Below are 21,707 nucleotides of genomic sequence, written 5' to 3'. Positions count from 1 at the left end.
CTATCTACGTCAGGCTAGGTAATAAATTAGGGACCGAAAACTGGATTAGTCCACTCGCGCTCGGGGGCTACGATTCCAAAAGGAGATACGCGTGATGCCTCAATGCAGGCAAAACATCGGTAGGGCAGGCACTTGGCAATACATCGGTAGTGTTTCTGGCAACGGATTGGGTCGGCGTGCTCGTCTGTAGGACAGGAACTTATCGACGGCCCACCCTGTGACAACGTGTTCCGGCAGCAGAACCGGGCTTACCTACGACGGGCCCGGCGCAGGTCTGTTCCATTAAAACGCACGCGGTTGTGCGTTTTAATCAAGCGGCTATCGTATTATAAATGAACTGGTTTTTCAGACACACCAAAGTGGACAAGTCCAGCTGCAGAAACGTTGCCGCATGCCCTGTGGCGTTGGCTCCGTGGTTGTATGACATTCTGCTGTTGAACACGAAGTCATGGGTTTCATTACCAGCCGCATTTTGATCAGGGGAAATATAGACACGCTTGTGTTGAGAGGCAGCCGATCGAAATTAATCCGAAGCATTCCACTACACGGCGTCTTTCATGAACCCGCGTGTGTTGATTTGGGGCTTCTTACCTTCAATAAGGAAGTGTTTAGCACTTCACTGGTGCTTCGTCTTTGTTTGCTTTATGCTTCTGCCATAGTGCGACGAACGCACAGGGACTGTGCTTGCTCGTCTTGGAAAGTGAAACGCTTACCGCTGCATATTCCAAGCAGCAGGAAGACGGCCGTCATGTCCCCGGCGAAGGCGCAGCCTATCGCACTCACGGCCGTCACGAAGCTTCCCGTGAAAGACAACGCCATCAGCGGTACATGCTTCGTGAGGAAGCCGACGAGGGGACCTGCAGAATCACGCAGTGCATGCAACAAACGTTCCAGTCAATTCAGCTTTTAATGCGAAAGCATTATTTTGCGAATACCGCAGCAAAATCTGTCCGTGATGCGAAAAGTGTGATGCTTTGTATCTGCACAAAAATGCGTAATTTACGAAGACATTTAATCATTATAACAGTGCAAATGTAGATAATTTGTAGCTTTATAAGTAAAAAGGAGAATTGAAGTCAAAAAGAAAATAAGGTTGATCAGAGAGAACACTCATATGATCAGATTTATGCATACCCATAGGGCTACATAGGGCTTCATAGAAAATGCATAGGGAATCCTATACTAGAGGTGGGCGAAATTAAATTTGTGGGTGAGCCAACTTAAATTTGCGGGTGGGCCAACTTGAAAATTAGAATTGGGCCAACCTAAATATAGGGGTAGGTGAACTGAAATTTGCGGCTAGACCAATTTGAAATTTCGAGGTGGGCCAACTTAAATTTGGTGGTGGACCAACCTGAAATTAGGGGCTGGCCCAACTTCAAATTTATGGTGGGCCAACTTAACTTTGGCGGTAGACCAGCTTGAAATTTGGGAGTCAATTGGCCAACTGAAATTTGGGGCTGTAGTAGTGCAATCGCAAAGCGGTAACAGGGAAATAGAGTCAAGAGCTTTTTGTGTGTGGTTCATTTTTCCTTATGCGGAAACAATGTCCGTTTTTTGTGGAATAGAAAAAATAGAACATACGTTTTTTTTTCTATTTTATGTCTTAAGGCATACTAATAGCCACCTCTTTGCACGTGTCACTTCAATTTGGCACAGTATGCCTTGGTCCATGCAATGCATAACGTTCGCGTGTGCTCGAAGGAACGACTCTGGCCTTTTAATGAGCGGGCTCGAGAGCGGCCCGGGCATGCCGAAAAACGTTTCGTATGGCCCGGCCCACAGCCCAAGCCAGGCCTGAGCTTTCAGGTCTGCCCAGGCCCATGCAGTGCTGTAGTGTGCCTACTTCGATTTGGGGGTGGGCTGACCTAAACTTGGGGGTAGAACAACTTGAAATTTGCGGGTGAGCCAACTGAAATTAGGGGCTATGCTTACGCATACTAATGGCGTTTTTCACTGGTCGATTCGGAGCAGGATTTTTTGCTCCGTGGCAACGAATCCGAATTTCACTGGTCGATCTGGAGCGGGTTCGCGCGTTCCACTGGTCGTTTCGGATCAACTCGCTCCGCGCCGGATCGCTCTCACTTGCTCCGCCGCCGAGGCGCGGATTCGGGCGGAAATAGCTCGCGTCACTTCCGTCTTCAAGCGAAATCGGTACCGGTTGGCATAGAGAATTTTGTAGGAAACTCTAAGCCGGTTAGTACGCACAACATTGTGTTGCTTCGAAAAATGGCTGCGTTCGTTGCTGCTGCAGAGCTCGCGTTTAGCGATGAGAGCTCGGACGACAGCGATTACTAGGTGACGCAGGTGCTGTACGAAGCCTTCTATGCACGTTGTCCATGCATAATCCTTGCGGGCGCGACATGGAAATGACGGACTCTGCGATTGCCGTGGTCAAATTACGCACGGGGGACGGTGAGTTTGGTTGCCGTGGAAACGTAGAGAGCAGAAGTCGGGCATGGTTTCCGGAACCGGTTTGTGCGACGTGCACGCAGACTTCCTGTGTGATCCCCCACGGAGCATTTTTGCGCTCCGCTGGCCGATTCGGATTCGCGAAACCCGAGCGCTCGCTCGAGGATTTCGGCGGCCGCTCCAGATCGACCAGTGAAAAACGCCATAAGACAACTCCAGTCAAGTTTCTGCATATGCTTTATATTTCCCAGGCCAGGCACAACGGGGAATAACAGCATTTCGTTCTTAAAACGACGCGCAGTCGAAGGGAAGGAAATGTGAGCTATGCCCTTAGCGCTTGACAAAGGCGCTAGGTTAGTCACTTGCATACTCAACAGTTGTATGAAAAGCAGCAGCTTTAAAAATATTCCTTGTTTATAAAACCCCATGGCCATAGCATATTACCAAGCTGTTTTTATGCCTGCAGTTTTATCCCTTACACAACCATTATTTTCAGGCACCCAGAAAGTCATTTCACTTCACCAGTCGAAGGAGCATATCAAAGGCCATAGAACAACATTGATTATATGCAGCACGAGCACAGCTACGAAATATTTGCCTTCATTTTCAATGTCCTGGGCTACTTTAATGCCTATAAACTGAAACAATAATAATAAATAACAATTGTACTTAAAGTATGGGTGTAAATTAACGGATCTACACACATACTATATATATATATATATATAAGAAGGCTATATGAAAGTACAACCTAAGTGGCTTATACCATAACCCTTGTATGCTGACCAATTATGCGCACCTGCATTCGGCACAAAAAATATAACATCTTCCTCAGAAGACCTCTACGCACAATGTCCGCTCACAGATATATTTAAAGCACACGTATCTGTTAATAGAATGGTGAATAAATTACATTTCACAAATTCTTCCATTTACTTCATTTTTTGTGATTTAGCCATTGAGTGTGTGCCTTTTCTTGCCCAATCCACCAGAATGGACATCTTCCACAACGATTCTCGCATATAACCTGAACATACAATGTCAGCTCACAGATAAATTTAAAGCACACGTATCTGTTATAAGAATGGTGAATTACATTTCACAGATTCTTCCATTTACTTTATTTTTTGTGATTTAGCCATTGGGTGTGTGCCTTCTATTGCCCAATTGTTGCCCAGGAAAGAGAGCACACACAAATCAATAAATAAGTAAACCACCGTTATCTAGCAATGTTGTAAATAATCTGCCACGTTAAGACTACAGTAGGTTTAAGTTGTGTGTTATCACCTAAGTAACAGATCCATAAATCTTTTTTGTAATATATTTTACTTGGGAACTCGTGTATTAGCGTTTCCATATTTTTGTTGTCATTAAAGAAAGTTATAATGGTATGTTCAAAGGTCTAAAGCCCATAGCTAGTTCTAACCTCAGGAGTCTTGCGAGAGACATATCGGAGTTCATAAACAGCATCAGGCCGTGCAACTGAATAAAAGCTAAGGTTAGGTTTGCTGTGGATCAAGCAATGAGCCTCTATTGCCTGTCGAAGTGTTATTAACTTATATATGTTAAGAAGGCCCAGTGGTCGCCAGTATTCTCGTGTACTCGAAGTGTAGGGAACATTAAGGATTGCTCTAATTGCTTTTTTTGTAAGATAAATAAGGAGTTTAGGTTTGTAGACGTCGTTTTACCCCATACAAATGAGCAGTAGTGGGGAAGTGACTGGATAAGGGTAAAATATAGTTGTTTTTTAGCCACGTTGGCAGCAGAAGCCTTACTTTATGCATTAGTCCAACTGAGCGTGATATCTTGGAACGCAAGTAATTAATAGGCTCAGTCCAGGTTAACTGCTTACTGAAGACCACACCAAGAAAGCGTGCAGACATCACACGTTCAATGTTTTCTCCTCTGAAACTGAGGACAGGCTCGAAGGTTAGAATTTTATTTTTAGGTTTAAACACTATAATTTTTTTCATATTTAGTTGAAGCTTATTGGCATGTATTCATAATGATAGTTAAGACAAATATTTGTTTGCATTTGCTATAGTGTTCAAGAAGTCATTAACGGAGAAAAATATGTTAGTTACAGAACTATATCAGCTGAACTAGGTAAGTTGACAATATCATTAATGTAAAGTAGGAAAAGTAAGGGCTCTAAAATGGAGCCCTGTTTAGCTGTTTATCTGCAGTGTTTTGCTGAAGCTACAGCTACGCATGTTTAGCTACAGGGTTCACCTGTAGCAAGAGTTGTGCCAGGAATTGTCCCGGCATCAACAGTTGGGCCCAGAGTTATCCAGACCACAACAAACACAATACTTCCCTGTCAGTACTTCGGTATCCCCACGTACGGCCCGGCACAGGGTTCACCCTTTTTGAAGCTGCAGATAGCAGGGATCAGTTCAGCCGCATGGATCGCATACAAGTGACCCACGCTGACAAGGGGCGTGCGACTTCAGCCACCGTTTCCCTTGTTAATCTGACCAGCCCTGCTGCAGCTGAGGCCAGTTCTGCTTACCTGGGCACATTCCCTGCACCGGGATAGCAGGAGGGGGTAGACATCTCACGCGTTTTGCCGGGTATCGAAACTTAAAGGGCTCCGTACTTTACCCCCTCTTTGCGACCGCAGCCCTCCGATTCCAGGCTAAGGCAAGAGCTCCCCTGCTTAGCCATGCGAGCATCCGACTCCACTCGCACGTTGCCCATGACGCACCCCTAGGAGGTGGGGAGAGCTCAAATCAAGAGGCCGCGACTCCATCCAGGCTGGATTACATGGACACGCCCCCATCCACTTCGTTCAGACACCTCTGGAACATGAATGGTCGTCGGACTTTCCCTTGACCGACTTGCGAGATGGACCGACTTCCGCACTGTGGCCTCCAGTAAGCTGGACTACAGGGGCGCGCAACCTACCCCCTGCCCTAATAGTGCGGTTATGAACTAACTCTCTCAAGGACGCCATTCCATGCTGAGGCCTCCATGAAGCTGGATTACAAGGGTCCGCCAAGACCCCCGGCCATTTCAGACAGTAGTCTGGTTCATTCCACTCATTCCATGCTAAGGCCTCCCTGAAGCAGGATTACAAGGGTCCGCCACCACCCCCGGCCACTTCACGACTGTAGTCTAAGTTCAGAGACACCATTCCATGCTGAGGACTCCATGGCTGGATTACAAGGGTCCGCTACAACCCCCGGCCACATTAAACTATGGTCTGAGTTCACCGCCTTGGGAATGCCCTGGTGAACTTGCCCTAGTAAAATGCTCTCGATTGTAAGTCAGTTGTACTCGGAAACGGCCGACTTCATTCGTGAGTGAAATGATCAACGCCTTGCCCCCCAGGCATAGGTTACAGAGACTCGCCACAAGTCTCCGGCATGGACCAGCCACGCACTTCAAGCGTCACAAGCATCATACATCGCATTCGTGCTTGCGACATCGCTCTGTGTACATATCACATTGTGCGCCCACCTGATTTCGAGTATGTTTTTCGACATAGGATCTGTGAACTATGCAGTCCATAAACACAAGAAGGTACGCAGAAACTCCGCTGGAGTTGTCTAAGTATGTGTAAGCATAACCAAAAAATTCAGTTGGCCCACACGCAAATTTCAAGTTGGCGAACCCCCAAATATCAAGTTGACCAACCCCCAAATTTCAAGTTGGCCCATCCCCAAATTTAAGTTGGACCAACCCCATATTTCATGTTGGCCCAGCCTCAAATTTAAGTTGGCCCACCCCTGCTATAAGTTTCCCCATTCATTTTCTATGGGGCCCTATGTATCCCTATGGGTGCTGCAGAAATCTGATCGCAGGGGTATTTTTATTCTATTTTTTTCAGTTGTTCCTTATAGTTTATAAAGCTGCTAAGCTATCAATTATCATCGTCATCAGCCTGGATATGCCCACTGCAGGGCAAAGGCCTCTCCCATACTTCTCCAACTACCCGGCTAATTGTGGCCACGTTGTCCCTGCAAACTTCTTCATCTCATCCGTCCACCTTCTGCCGCCCCCTCCTACACTTCCCTTCTCTTGGACGTAACCTTAATAACCTTCTCAGTACGCACCCATTAATGACCATCGGTTACCTTCCCTCCTCATTACATGTCATGCCCTGCCCATGCCCATTTCCTTTTCTTGATTTCAACTAAGATGTCATTAGCGCGCATTTGTTCCCTCACCCAATCTGCTCTCTTCTTATCCCTTAGCGTTACACCCACCATTCTTCTTTCCATAGCTCGCTGCGTCGTCCTGAATTTAAGTAGAACCCTTTTCGTAAGCCTCCATGTTTCTTCCCCATACGTGAGTACTGGTAAGACACAGCTGTTATATACTTTTCTCTTGAGGGGTAGTGGCAACCTGCTGTTCATGATTTGAGAATGCCTGCCAAACGCACCCCAGCCCATTCTTATTCTTCTGATTATTTCAGTCTCATGATCCAAATCCGTGCTCACTACCTGCCCTAAATAGATGTATTCCCTTGCCACTTCCAGTGCCTCACTACCTATTGTAAACTGCTGTTCTCTTCCGAGACTGTTAAACATTACTTTAGTTTCCTGCAGATTAATTTTTAGACCAACCCTTCTGCTTTGCCTCTCCAGGTCAGTGAGCATGCATTGTAATTGGTCCCCTGAATTACTAAGTAAGACAATATCATCAGTGAATCGCAAGTTACTAAGGTATTCTCCATTAACTTATCCCCAATTCTTCCCAATCCAGGTCTCTGAATACCTCCTGTAAACACGCTGTGAATAGCATTGGAGAGATCGTATCTCCCCGCCTGACGCCCTTTATTCGGATTTTGTTGCTTTCGTTATGGAGGACTACGGTGGCTGTGGAGCCACAATAGATATCTTTCAGTAACACTTACAGTATTATAATGATTAAATGTCTTCGCAAATTACGCCTTTTTGTGCAGGTACAAGGCATTACACTTTTCGCGTGGCGGACAGATTTTGCTAGGTTACTCGCGAAATAATGTTTACGCATTAAAATTGCACGATAGTAAAGTTGTGACCTTTATAGGGGTTGAACATAAACATTCCATAAGATTAAACGTTGCATGGGATCAAAGTAAACAAAACCGTATGCCACCCTGTTAGTTGGGAAGCATTTAATTGACCGCTTCACTAAAACTTAATTTCACAAAGACTGCAACATGTGTGTTGGATCTGCAGTTTGTCTCTCTCTCTCACACACACACTCTCTCTCTCTCTGCGCGCTAAAAGCATAAGTTTTGCCATATGTGCGGCAAAACGGTTTTGAGATATGTACCGACAATGTACAAAGAGCACCAAACTTTTTAAGACTGCCTGTGACAGATAGCACAATTCTAACCCTTGATCTAAATTACTCGGTGAAGCGACAATTACTTCCACGAAGAATGAAAATCCTTAATTGAACAATTAACATAATTTCGCTAAATACCTTTGTAGGTAAGTATCTTACGGCTTGCATTTTATCTATACTAATGTAGCTGGTTAGCCTGCAAGCCATATCGTTTTAGAACGAATTCTGAGTATCTAATTCGGAATATCGAAACAGCAGTTTCGATACATGCGCCGTCACACCTGAGGTAAAAATGCAGAGTTGTTTCACTTCGTTTTTAAGAAAACGCAGTTTTATGCAATGAAGCACAAAAGTAACTCCAACGCCAATGCACTTCGTTGGACACTCAGGAAATTAATATCTGAAACTGGCGTAGTCCTGATAATTCGTGCTAAGTGGACATGCCTTGTGTACTCACTACATACAATTCGTAGATTGCAATGTGGCATAAGGTAGCTAATTAAGAGAGTTAATTCGTGTGATTGAGTTCATTGCTCAATTAAGCATTCTAATTTCCCCTAGAAGTAACGGCAACATCATCGAGCAATTTAGATAAAAGGTTAGAATTGTGCTATCTGCCAAACGAAATCATTAAAAGTCTGGTGCAGATAAAGAAACACCCTGTATATTATCAAAATCGAAGCTTTCTTCAATCATAAATGATGATTCACAGGGCTAGAAAACCTGCCGTGAGAAAAAGCTACTATATAGCATGAAGGAAACTCCTGTGGCAATTAAATGAAACGCACAGCTGGATCACTAAGAAGAAATTACCAGTAAAGTTACAACAAAATACAGCACAACAGAAAGGATGCATTAGTTGCACTGCAGCAGAAGATGTTTTATAGCGCTACAAACACGTTTATCACCATGTGTCTGTGCAAACCTGTTCTTGCGGCTCGAGGTCATGTTTGGGCCAGGAACCCACCAAGCCCATCGACGAGTACGTCCAGTAGTAGGAATGAAGGGGAAAAAACTTTTATTTTGCATTGGTCACACTGGCTCCAGATACGGAAGCGGAAGTACAGGCTAACTCTATATAAGTCCAGACTGTTAAAGTATTTTTTCAAAACTTCATGTTGATCGACAAAATCATGTATTGAGCGAGTTGCGTTGAGCTACACAAGAGTAAAGAAGTTGGCAAGAAAAAATTGAAGTTGGCTACAGGAAGTCATGAATTGAGCGAGTTGCATTGAGCTACAGGAAAATGAAGATGTTGGTAAGACAAACTTAAAGAATTTCGCTACAGAAAGTGATGAATGAGCCGGCAACAGAGTCTGCCACGCAAGGGATGTTGAGCTACAAGAATTCAACAAGAATTGAAGGGAGAAAATTTCAATAAACACCAAAGAAAGATTACGTAATCAGATTGACGCACATGTGCGGGATGCACTGATTATCTCTTGTTTTTCAATTACGTGCCCGGAACGTCATCACCAGTGCGTCAATGAGTTGTACTTCAAGAATTGAAAAATATTTACACGTGTTCGGGCCCTTGTTGCAGAAAAGTTGTCGGAGCTTGCTCCGTTGAGTGTTTTCTAATGCAACGAAGTCCGTCTTTAACGTTAAGCTCGCGAGTAGACGCTGCCAACAAAAAATACCTATGATGTCGCGTACCCTACGAACGACATCGCCACCAGCACTTAATTTCTACGTCTTTTACCCATGGCGTCAAGATTGTGTTCATGGCAACAGTGGACGATTTTCTACCGAAAGAAACGCTAATTAAGTACCGATGAAAACTCCACCAAGGATTCTTTTCTATGCACTAAAACGTTCAAACGACGTATAAATGTTCGTCCAGCTCACCTCGAAACTGCGCTGCTGACCAGTATAGCCAGAAATAAAAATCACGTGGTCTCGCACAAGCTTGAATCAAAATTGAAAGAGATGCTTTTTCACGTCACTTCCACAAACAAGCATTGATGGCGCTTGCTTGAATGTTACCTGACAAACTTTCCAGCTCTGCTTCTGCTTTGGCTACATGCACGACCACGCAACTGCCCAGCGTTTCCCTATATCTAGAAACAAGGTGTAAAATATACAGTATATATCTTACACCGTGGTCTCAACTGCTCTGAGAAACCCTACGCCAGTCAGGTAATCAACGCCGTATGACAAATTCACCATGCTGCAGCTGCTTTCGTGACCTCGCGAGGCTGAGGCTATTACAAAAGCGTCGTTCCCCTACATGGACCATGAATGTGATCTCGACAATCTCGACAAAGGCTTCGCCAGTCACGCCACCTTTGTAACAGTCATTTGGATGGCCTTACGCTATCCATCTGAGCCACTTTTGAGGTTTTCCTTGAAGACAAGATCACCCGAAGGCGAACCCGATCACCCGAACGGTGGTACTTCAAGTTGGTTTGGTCTCGAAGTATGAACTCCAGAAATACGTCAGCCCCATTTATGGGCCAAGAAAAACATTCCTTGAGGTCCTCTAGACCTCAGGCAACGATGGCATACAACGGCACAGCGATGGCAGCGACGGTTGACGAAAACAGCGAAGTAACAATGGCGGTCGACAATGACACGACGGCGTCGACGCTGGCACAGCGACAACAACGTCGCGAACTCGTGGGACTGAATCCGAAGCGGGCGACAAATGGTAGTATATTAAAGCGAATATAGCTTTGTTTGCCGCTTTCGCCCGTCTTCTTGGTTGGTCGGTGAAGGTTGGTCGATCGTTGGCGGTCGGACTCGGCAAGGGAAAGGTTCGTTCGTTCGTCCATCCGTCGGTCGGTCGGTTGGTCGGTCGGTCGGTCGGTCGGTCAGTCGGTCGGTCGGTCGGTCGGTCGGTCGGTCGGTCGGTCGGTCGGTCGGTCGGTCGGTCGGTCGGTCGGTCGGTCGGTCGGTCGGTCGGTCGGTCGGTCGGTCGGTCGGTTGGTCGATCCGTCGGTCGGTCGGTCGGTCGGTCAAGCTATTCGCTTACATTTACATATGGAATCGTCGATTATTTCTGCACAATTCTTTATAGTGGATTCTTCTGAAAAGAAAACATTGTGATGGCAAACATGACTGTGATGCACCTGTGACAGACGTTGCGAACTCTGCACAAGTACACATTTGGCGGCTACTCTTCGCAAAGAGTTGACTTACCGATCAGCCAGGCGATGCTGGTGCCGACGCTGAGCACCCAGCTGCTCTGTTCGCGCGTGGCGCCGAACGTGCGGACCAGGGCGACGTAGATGACTCCCGTGGAGCGGCGAAGGAGACTGCTCCACAGCAGGTTCCACCCGCAGGCGACAGCCACTAGCCAGGATCGTGGACCGTCTGGTCCCGCCGGTGGTGGCCGCCCCTTCCGCTGGCGCTGCCGTGGAGGCTGTCGCAGCTGATGGCACTCCTGGCTTCCTTCCATGCCTATGTAGTTAGACCGTGTGCAAGGTCTCCCAGGCAGGAAACAGCTTCTAGAGATGACGGCAGGCCGTCATCTTCTCATTCTGCCGTTAGTCATGCGGGCCGAGTGTTCTTGTGCTGCCCTCTGCGATAGTCCGGCATACAGGAGAAACCAGTAAACTCGATACTCGCAAATGAAATTTCCTTGCTCGCGTTGTAACGGCTCGAGAAACGCCCGTTATCTTTATTGGTCACCTGCCCCACGGAAGCTCGTCTTCCGAACGAAACAAAGCTGGACACTTTGCTGACTGAGCGCTCTCGCGGCTGACCGACGTCGCCGGCAGAGCCCCGAGGAGATAAGGCCACTTCACTGTCAAACATACAGTCCTCGAGCAGTAGCTTTTTGGAATGTTACAAACTTGGCGCATGCAATAAAATTGTGTACAATAAATTCTTATAGTTCGCACGGGAATAAGTTCGAAGAGAAATTCACTTGACATTTCAATCTTCACGATTCACTTGCGGGAAGTGAATCATAACAATTAGAAACGCTTGGGAAAACTGTCACGTCAGGGAAGTACCATAGGGATTAAATGTACTACAACCTGGCCTGCCAGAGAGTCTGCATAAGTCGAGCGATTTATGTCAACATTCTAGCTGCTGAAATGAAGACGTACATTTGGATATGTAAAAGAATTGTATATCAGAGGGAACACAACAGCACGAAAGCATAGGACACATGCAGTAAGAGGACAAAGACTCATAGCGCTATGTGTGTGTGTTTCCTTACGGTATCCCGTGTTTTCGAGCTCCTATATACTTCCTTTTTCCAGAAAAGCCATATGCACAGGATTCGAGAGAACTACATGCATCCGAGGAATTTTCAGATCAGCAGACATTTGAGAAACTTTCGAAAAAAGCACACGAAAATTGGTTGATCACGTAATGTGCGGATATCCGTAAGAAAGCACTCACGACTAAACTTGGCAGTAAAAGGAAGCGAGGTTGGTCTAGGATGAAGTTGCAGGGCAATGTACGAAGGAACATTTTATCGGTAAAGCTGGGAAATAAGTGTGTGATTGCACAAACGAAATGCATTAAACTAACAAATTATTGCCTTATCTGTTAAATGAATTAGTCAGTGCCACATATTAGACAACCGATACTCTCTTCTAAAATTTGACAATCTTTCGCGATCAGAACAACATCAACATGTGTGCACAGCGGAAGAAGACGCGGACTGAAGAAATAATACAACACAGGCACTGTATTCAACTGATCTTTATTTGCGAAATCGCCAGAATTATATACATGAGCAAAAGTAATGGAAAAAAAACACTTTTGCAGTATGTCACACACGAACCCTTATTTTATCACAGCCACATACTTGATTTTCTTTTTGGTGAGGGCAATAGACGGCGTGCTGATGCAAAGGTCACGCAGCCGCTGTATCTTGTCAGCCTCTATGATTTCACGTGTAAGCTGTTCTCGGTGTTTGGAGATTACGACGCAGTTTTCAAATTCATCGTCACAATGGCAGTCTCTGCAGTGAATGCCAAGATAACCTTGCACGGCGGTGTAGGTATCGTAAAAATGCTCTTTCAATCGCTCATTTAAACAGCGCCTGTGTTGTGTTCTTCGTTCAGTCCTCGTCTTTTTGCGCTGCGCACACATATCGATATTGAATCACCAACTCGCCCAAGCTTCCACCTTATCAGAACAAGTTCCAGGCTAGTGCTCCCAAAGCATTTTTGCGCAGAAGGCTTAATTCACGCTACTCAGGTTCCTGTGGTCTACGGGCCTTCATGATAGAGCGCCGCCCTGTACCGCTTTGTGGAGCGAACGCAGTTACTTGGTTTGTACTCGCACCTCTTTCTCTCTCTCTCCTCCATTCCGCTCTATTTCTCTTTTGATCCCTTTACCCCTTCCACCAATGCCGGGTAGCAAATTAGAGCTACCTCTGGTTAACCTGTCTGTCTTTCTATGCATCATTCCTTCCTCTTTCTCTCTCTCTGTTCTAAAATTTATTCCATAGTGTCACAGAGCGTCCGCACACTCGCCTACTGAAGACACAAACTTGAACACTTGTCCAACAAGTGGAAAGGATACGTGTATTTAGCGCACCAAAAAGATCGATGTAAGCGAATCTTTCGGTGCTGTTTGTTTTGATTGACGGTAATTAGCGGCGATGTTCAGGGCGGATGTTTAAGTTCTTCTGTGTGTAGTGCAATACGATAAGGGTGAGTCGATGTTACACGTTACCACGCGCACAACTGCTCTTTTCCTGCGTAGAGTGCAGTACGCACAGCGAGACGTGCTTGTTTGAGTCGTTGTTGTGCGCCACTGTTCATAGCCTCCGAGAAGGTTAGCAATGTCATTGCCTCACGCGGCACATCGCATCGTGCCAGAAGTGTTAAACTTTAATTAATTGATGGGGTGGTGCGTACCGAGACCATAATCGGAATATGAGGCATGCCATAGTGGCGAACTCCGAATTAATTTGGACCTCCTAGGGTTCTTTAACGTGCACATACATTTAAATGCACGAGTGTTTTCGTATTTCGCCTCTGTCGAAGTGCTGCTGCCGCGGTCGAGATCGAACCCGCCTCCTCGAGCAACGCCATAAAGCCATAAGGCTGCCGCGGCAGGCACATAAGTTTTGATTTGACATGCTCCTGCTTCCGCGGTGTCGCTTAGACGCTATACGGTGTTTTAATGCGGCTTTGCGCATGCACACCCTACATCAGTCATCCGTCTGCCAAATTTCCACGGGGTTTATTTTTCAGAAATAGCAGAAAGGTGCCGTACCATACCTTGAACTTAAATCAAACCAGTTTGTCCGCAACTGCCGTCGTGTCTAGTGGTAGCGTTTCCTCGCCTTCTCACATCGCCTTTGCCCTCTCCCGCCCGGCCCCCATGTGTGGGAACTGCGAGCGAAGAGTGACAAGATTGTCATTCAATCGTTTCGTGACTGCGTCGGTTCTACCCATTCTCCGCCTTCTCTTCCTGCCACAACTTTACCATTTTATCTACCTCCCCTTCTGGAACAGCGGTTGCGCCTTGGTACAAAGTTAAGCGCAGCAGTTTCTGCGATGCTTTTGCGGGAGGCCACGGATAATCACAGCCGTCAAGAAGGTATTGTGGCGATGGCTAGGAAGCTCCAGAAGGCATCTTGACTACGCGATGGCAAGGTCCAAACGAGTTTCTCGCGTCACCTTTTTTGTCTGCCACGCTCCTGCCATGCATATGAACGCTCTGAACCACTTCCGGACGCGGCGTGCGAGACAGCGACAAAAGCAGCAGAAGCAGTAAGAGCAGTGGAAACGCGGAAGGAAGAGGCAAAAAAAAGTAAGAATGGTAAGATACTGGGTAGTCATAAACACGTCCCTTCAAAAGAGCACCACAACAAACTTCTGTAAGAGATAAGTTCGCACAACACCGCAAGCGTGTTTATGCAAAGCCGTTGTAAAGCCATATACTGCAAGGGGTGTTGGCCGTGGAATGCTCGCAAGCACGCAGGAAGTGCCCATGGAAGTTTTTACGCCTCCCGAGGTAGGTGTGCCGGTGATTATAGACGTGTAAGTTTCCACACACCAAGTGCACGGGTTCGTACAGGTAGGATGCGATAACTGCATTTCGACAAAGATAACTGACGCCGCAGGGGCGTCCAGAGCATATACACGTGGAAACGTGGAAGTTTCGCGAGCTCAGCGCGTCCGTTCCGAAAAACTAAGAATGAACGGTATAGAATGAGTTAACAGGTGCTTTTCAGGCAACGTTCGTCGGAACATCTCCGGCGATGACTTATAATTTTTAGAGAAAAAAATTGTTATGCAGATCCAGCCCACATAATGCAATCTACTGAAGTGGTTAATTAAGTGCTGCACAATTTACGGCTGCATGCTTGCAATTGTGTTTAGTGTCATCCTACGCACCGTGTAATCTCAGGCAATGTTTACGCTTATCTACCACAAAGGTCATGATTTTAATTTCACGCAATGTTTGTATTTATGCACTGCACACAAGCTATGCCGAAAAGCAAACATGAAATCTAGCGAATACGCAGTGAGAGTTGCCCACGCAACAGTGTCAGAGGAACGCAGGCGATGTCTGATGTTTGTCGAGGGAGGAGCGGTGATGACAAATGTATGTGCTTAAAAGTACGACACTCATCTAGCTACATTTAAGGATTCCTTACCGGTCGTGTCACACTGACACGTACCCATTCTGGAGACTAGGCCAAGAACTGGCGAGGATGTACTTTTTTTGCAAAGTTAGTGAAATCCTTCTTCTAACACCTTTTCAAGCAAGCCGTTTGTTTGGTGAGCTGTCTTCTTCGTCCCTCACTTCTGAGATCTTGCTGTTCATGTGCGCTTTTCACCACGGCCTCCCCTCTGTTGGATCGAACCATTCCTTGAACTAAACTCGTTATAACTTGTTCTTGTGCAAGTTGGTTGATATCTGCTGAGGCCACTGTAGCGGGAAGTTGAAAAAGAACGCACCAAGAACAGAGGACGGAACACCACGGGCACGACACTTGCAATTGATTTATTCGCGTGCCTCAGCCGAGCAGGAAAACGTCCAGAATGATGCGCATTCGTACAAGTTCGGCACGGCAAAAGAATGATATAATATATAAATCGAAACATCGACTCTCGCTTCGAAATGTACAGATTTACGCGTCACTGGCGCAATCGGTGCGTGATCTTTAATTTAATAGAGAGCGTCCAAAAGTTCGCGTGCAGTAGTTTCTTCGCTTCTGCTCAAAATCTTAACATCGGGAGACCGAGCTTCCCACCTGCAGGGCAGGCAATGTGCAGACAGAGGTGCGCATTACCATTACATTTACCTGACAGTTCGGGATGGTGCGTTAACGACCGATACATGGGAGCACGATCTAACGGGGAGGATATACCCTATTAATCTTCACCAGGACACATTCAGGCAGGCGCAGCTGCAGTAATCAACCTCCAGTGATGTAATATCCACTGCCACTTTTCCAAGCACACCCCACGATCAAGTATATATGTCAAAAAAGTCCTCCGATGCTCCACACGAGCATTGATAACTCCGTAAAGATCAGCACTTCCGTCTGGACTCTCCCGCTGTGAGGAGGTTGCGTTAAGCAGGATACGTGTAGGTGTTGCACTGATGTCAGCAGTTACCTGTCACTGTAAGCAGTAACCTTCAGCCCTCGATCGCCCAGCTGTTCTCGCAAACCTACCGCATCTCTTGTCGAATTGTCCCGGACTGCACTCATCAAGGCGCTTTTACCTGTCAAAAGTGGGACTACAGAAAAGCCGCCCGCCATGGTATCGCAGATCTGTGTTTGGATCTATGGTTCCCGCCATTCTGGGGTCTCACGCGCAAAACCACGATCTGATTACAAGGTACGCCCTGGTGGGAGACTGCGGTTTAATTTCGACCTCCTGGTATTCTTTAAATCTACGTTTGCCGCAGGGCAATCATTCGAGAGAGAAGGGAAAAAAAAAAGAAGCGTAGGCACCCGTGGTGGTCGATGCAAAGTTATTCGTGTTTGTTCCAATCGCGCCACATGGATTTCAACAAATGTTCCTCGAAGCACGGAAGGATCAATGGCAAGCGCTTCACGCTTTTCTGAAAGCAGCCTCTCCTTCATTCTTGACACGTAGTGCATGGCTGTGATGACGGGCTGCTGAGCTCGAGGTCACAGGTTCGATCCCCGCCGCGACGGTCGCATTTCGACGGCGGCGAAATGCAAAAACGCTCGTGTATTTCTAGATTTAAAGAGCACAGGGCGCTCAAAATTAAACCGCAGCCTCGTACCACGGCGTGCCTCATAATCAGGTTTTGGCACGTAAAACCCCCGGGATATGTTTTAATTTTAACTGACTACAGTCGAACGCCTCTACAACGAAATTACCTGTATAATGAAGGAATAATTCTGTCTCGGTCGTACTGTGAGTGGTTCAGTGCGCAACCTTTACAACGAAGTGATTTGTATGCCAAATGATTTAGAAAGCCCCAAGCAGTTAGTTATAAAGGCGTTCGACTGTACAGTCTTTTTTTCTTGGGCGTATGGCGAAGCTGTGGATGAGAAAACGGCATGGCGACTATACACAATACCGTCGGTGACGACAGCAGTTGTCGTCAGCGTAATGGAATGGACGGACAGATGGGGCAAGGCAGTCTGGAACACTTAACTGCTGTCGCAGCAGTTAAGAACGTGTTGTAGTGTTTTGAGTGGTACGCGATGACATCCCGCAATCCAGCTTGGCAGCCCTGCTAAATTTCGGATGACGCTTTATGCGTTGTCCACAACTAGGCTGTTTTGAGTAAATAAGCAGCAATTATTTATTATGTATGCACGTTAAGGAAGAGACAACATGCAGGCACAAAACGAAACTATACAGTGCAATCGTCTGTTTCATACTCTTTTTTTTTTCGCTCTAAGTTATGGGAATCTATGCACTTTTCAAAGCTTCTGCGGCACTGGCTGAGATACGATAAACGTCTTAATAATCGGTGAGGACATTATTTTTATGTTACAGTAATATTGGAGACCACCTTCAGTCATTTAGTCAACACCAATGCGCTTAGCCAGTGGGGTTAGTTTCACATTTAACATTAACGCATGTCTCGAGGCTATAATGTACCCTCTATCGTTCTACGTATGATAAGATATGAAGAATCAGTTTCCCGAACAGCTGCAAAAACAGGATCTTCGCGAAGAGCCTACGCGTCTCGCTAGAAATTGGCACTTGCGTTTCAACATACGCGTCCAGTTTTCCCACCGTGCCGCAAGATTTATCGACTGCGAATTATTCCCATATATGAAACCGTGTAATGACGAGACACAGTTTCACATCAAGGAAAATTGGGACAAATTGCTTACATTTATTTCTGGCCACGTAGAATACACTTGCAGACAGATAAAAGAAGGAAATGTTATTTTTCGGGTCTAAATTATTTACTGCAGTAATTATTTCATCATCATCATCATAATCATCATCATCATCAGCCTGGTTACGCCCACTGCAGGGCAAAGGCCTCTGCCATACTTCTCCACCAATCCCGGTCATGTACTAATTGTGGCCATGCCGTGCCTGCAAACTTCTTAATCTCATCCGCCCACCTAACTTTCTGCCGCCCCCTGCTACGCTTCCCTTCCCTTGGGATCCACTCCGTAACCCTAAATGACCATCGGTTATCTTCCCTCCTCATTACATGTCCTGCCCATGCCCATTTCTTTTTCTTGATTTCAACTAAGATGTCATTAACTCGCGTTTGTTCCCTCACCCAATCTGCTCTTTTCTTATCCCTTAACGTTACACCTATCATTCTTCTTTCCATAGCTCGTTGCGTCGTCCTCAATTTTAGTAGAACCCTTTTCGTAAGCCTCCATGTTTCTGCCCCGTAGGTGAGTACTGGTAAGACACAGCTATCATATACTTTTCTCTTGAGGGATAATGGCAACCTGCTGTTCAAGATCTGGGAATGACTGCCAAACGCACCCCAGCCCATTCTTATTCTTCTGATTATTTCCGTCTCATGATCCGGATCCGCCGTCACTGCTGCCCTAAGTAGATGTATTCCCTTACGACTTCCAGTGCCTCGCTGCCTATTGTAAATTGCTGCTCTCTTCCTAGACTGTTAAACGTTACTTTAGTTTTCTGCAGATTAATTTTTAGACCCACTCTTCTGCTTTGCCTCTCCAGGTCAGTGAGCATGCATTGCATTTGGTCCCCTGAGTTACTAAGCAAGGCGATATCATCAGCGAATCGCAAGTTGCTAAGGTATTCTCCATCAACTTTTATCCCCAATTCTTCCCACTCCAGGTCTCGGAATACCTCCTGTAAACATGTTGTGAATAGCATTGGAGAGATCGTATCTCCCTGTCTGACGCCTTTCTTTAATGCAAAGAAGGAGTAAAGAAAGCCTTGGGAGATATGCAAAGGGGGAAGGCAGCTGGGGAGGATCAGGTAACAGCAGATTTGTTGAAGGATGGTGGACAGATTGTTCTAGAGAAACTGGCCACCCTTTATACACAATGCCTCATGACCTCAAGCGTACCGGAACCTTGGAAGAACGCTAACATAATCCTAATCCATAAGAAAGGGGACGCCAAAGACTTGAAAAATTATAGACCGATCAGCTTACTGTCCGTTGCCTACAAACTATTTACTAACGTAATCGCAAATAGAATCAAGAGCACCTTAGACTTCTGTCAAGCAAAGGACCAGGCAGGATTCCGTAAAGGATACTCAACAATAGATCATATTCACACTATCAATCAGGCGATAGAGAAATGTGCGGAATATAACCAACCCTTATATATAGCTTTCATTGATTACGAGAAAGCGTTTGATTCTGTCGAAACCTCAGCAGTCATGGAGGCATTACGGAATCAGGGTGTAGATGAACCATATGTAAAAATACTGGAAGATATCTATAGCGGCTCTACAGCCACCGTAGTCCTCCACAAAGAAAGCAACAAAATCCCAATAAAGAAAGGCGTCAGACAGTAATTATTTATTGATTAGTAATTGGTTTATTACGCTATTTCCAGCGGAAACTTCCCTTCCAGCATACCAAAAACGCAACTATGGGCTTTGCATTAAGTTCCCCGCGCTTCAATCAGCGTTTCGTGGCATCAACCCCAGCATAGCATATGTGATACGTTGAACATTACAGGGTTAATTAAGATGGGCCGGAAATTCACAAAAACTGAAGCTCACTGAGAAAATGGACGTTTACGCACAGCACATGCGCAATACGCTGAGACGCCGATATCTGTATCGGCGACGACGATACGACGACGATATCCGTATATGTATGACACAAACTCATTCTTTTCTTTACGAGACACGAAAAATCACACGCACCTGACGTCACGGGATGCGGATTGGATCACACCCAAAGGCAACGCTGCAGTAAAGCGTAAGTCATTGGTTCGCGAGTCTTCGGTGCCCCACGAACCGTCTTGCGGCCCACTCCCGCTGACCACTCGCAGAACGAAACCGTAATTTCGAAGTCGCGCGGTCGCGCACGGCATTACTCCTCCATCGCGTTTCCGACCGGCACAGGTGGGGCGTCGCCAATGAGATACCGCGGTGACACTAATTGTTAAATACGAAATTAATCGCAGGAGACAATTGATGCAACAGCGGTGGTGATATGACAGCAGCGTCAGCACTGTGCGTTGTCCTCGTATCGCTGTTTCATGCGAGTCACTTATCTGCGTTCCGGCTTGGCGGAGACTTCGGATGCGCCTTTGGTTGCTTCGGTGAAAGAAACGATCCTTCGCCTAAGTGATGTCACAACGAACGGTGTTGGTCTCGACGTACGCATACTGTTTTGTTATATGCCTATATCGGACAGATAACTCTAAGGTGTTGTTCAAAACGGCTTCACCGCGATTACCTGGATCTCGCACCGATTTGTATGCATAATAAATATAAAACGCAGCGTCGTGACGGGCGGGGCAATATCTCGTTGGTCTCGTCGATGCGGATTTAAGCGCGTCTTTGAGAGCAACGTGTCCTCGACCTGATTGTTGAAGCTGATTATTCCCTGTTCGTTTCGCTATGGGTTCTTCGCCGAGGTATACGTGCCACAAAGTAACACCGGTAGCGCGATAACACCAATGGAATGCAGGACCTTAAGGGAGGCGCCCCTTATCTAATCGGCGTTCTAGGCGAAGGAAGGTTGGTTTATTAGAGAGAGGCGTAGAAATAGTTGCTGAATGTGCGTATGCTCAAGTTTTCGAATACGAAAATAATTTTTTGACGATTTCCGATCGATGTAAATTTTCGAGATTTTCGAGTATGCATAAGTAAATAACAATGCACTCTAATATTCCCGCCTTTTAATGCTTACCTTGTACCCAAACAACAATATATGTTGCGCGAATTTCCCCTTTCGTTAACGAGGCACGCTCGCTATACTTTCCTGTCAAGAACGCGGTGTGACGCTGATGCGAGCATCCGCTGTTCGTGACCTGATAGCGTATTGCACGGCGTGCAGCGTTAAAGAAAGGAAAAGGCTCGCGAGACAGATTACTGTTATCCTATGGGGATAAGATAAGCCCCAAAAGACGTAAACATTTGTTAAGAGGGTCGACTGCGTTCATCGGACGCTTCGGAGGGAAACAACTTTACAAGGAATATTGTACTGGCTTGGGTGAGTTGGTGCAGCAATCCGCGACAGTTGGTTCTTGCGCCACGAACTACAGCGAACGAAGACTCAACACTTGACAAACACAATGTTTTCAGGCGGCAATAACAGCAAGCGCGAACGTTAAACTGAATTTATTGACCAGAAGGGTCATACGTAGACTAAGTATGACGTGAATCCGGTCGGGTGAATACAAGAAAACGGCGAGGAATCTCTAAAGAAACAAGTAGGATGTGACAACGGTGACACGTGCAAGACGCACCGAAGAACCTGTCAATGCACGGCGCGTGCCTAAAAATGCTATAACTGTTTAACCGTGGATCGTACCATGCATAATCTAGCTAACCTCATCAAAGCCGCAGGGACGCATTTAACTATGTATGCCAGGCGATCAATTTCTGCCGCCTCGATGATTTCTCTGGTCATCCGGTTTGAATGCTTGGTGACCACTGTGCAATCTTTGCTAATGGGTTTGCAAGCCT

General features: G+C 46.2%; 1 protein-coding gene across 4 annotated transcripts in view; it reads right to left on the bottom strand.

The window, feature by feature from the left end:
• The window catches only part of LOC139056063 (uncharacterized), a 76,680-nt gene that overhangs the window by 16,047 nt on the left and 38,926 nt on the right, over positions 1-21,707 (bottom strand). For 3 of the 4 annotated variants that reach the window (XM_070533894.1, XM_070533891.1, XM_070533893.1), the window contains 2 exons: positions 10,834-11,215; positions 714-857 (listed from right to left, as the gene is read on the bottom strand). In XM_070533894.1, coding sequence (XP_070389995.1) covers positions 714-857; positions 10,834-11,092 — 403 coding nt within the window. In that variant the 5' untranslated portion in view covers positions 11,093-11,215. Of the gene's footprint in view, positions 1-713; positions 858-10,833; positions 11,216-13,883; positions 13,998-21,707 lie in introns of all 4 variants that reach the window. The other variant, XM_070533892.1, reaches the window with a different exon arrangement.

The sequence above is a fragment of the Dermacentor albipictus genome, chromosome 2, assembly GCF_038994185.2.
Source record: "Dermacentor albipictus isolate Rhodes 1998 colony chromosome 2, USDA_Dalb.pri_finalv2, whole genome shotgun sequence".
Lineage (NCBI taxonomy): Eukaryota > Metazoa > Arthropoda > Arachnida > Ixodida > Ixodidae > Dermacentor > Dermacentor albipictus.
The sequence above is the reverse complement of the archived record's forward strand: the minus strand, read 5'-3'. Positions and strand labels throughout refer to the sequence as shown.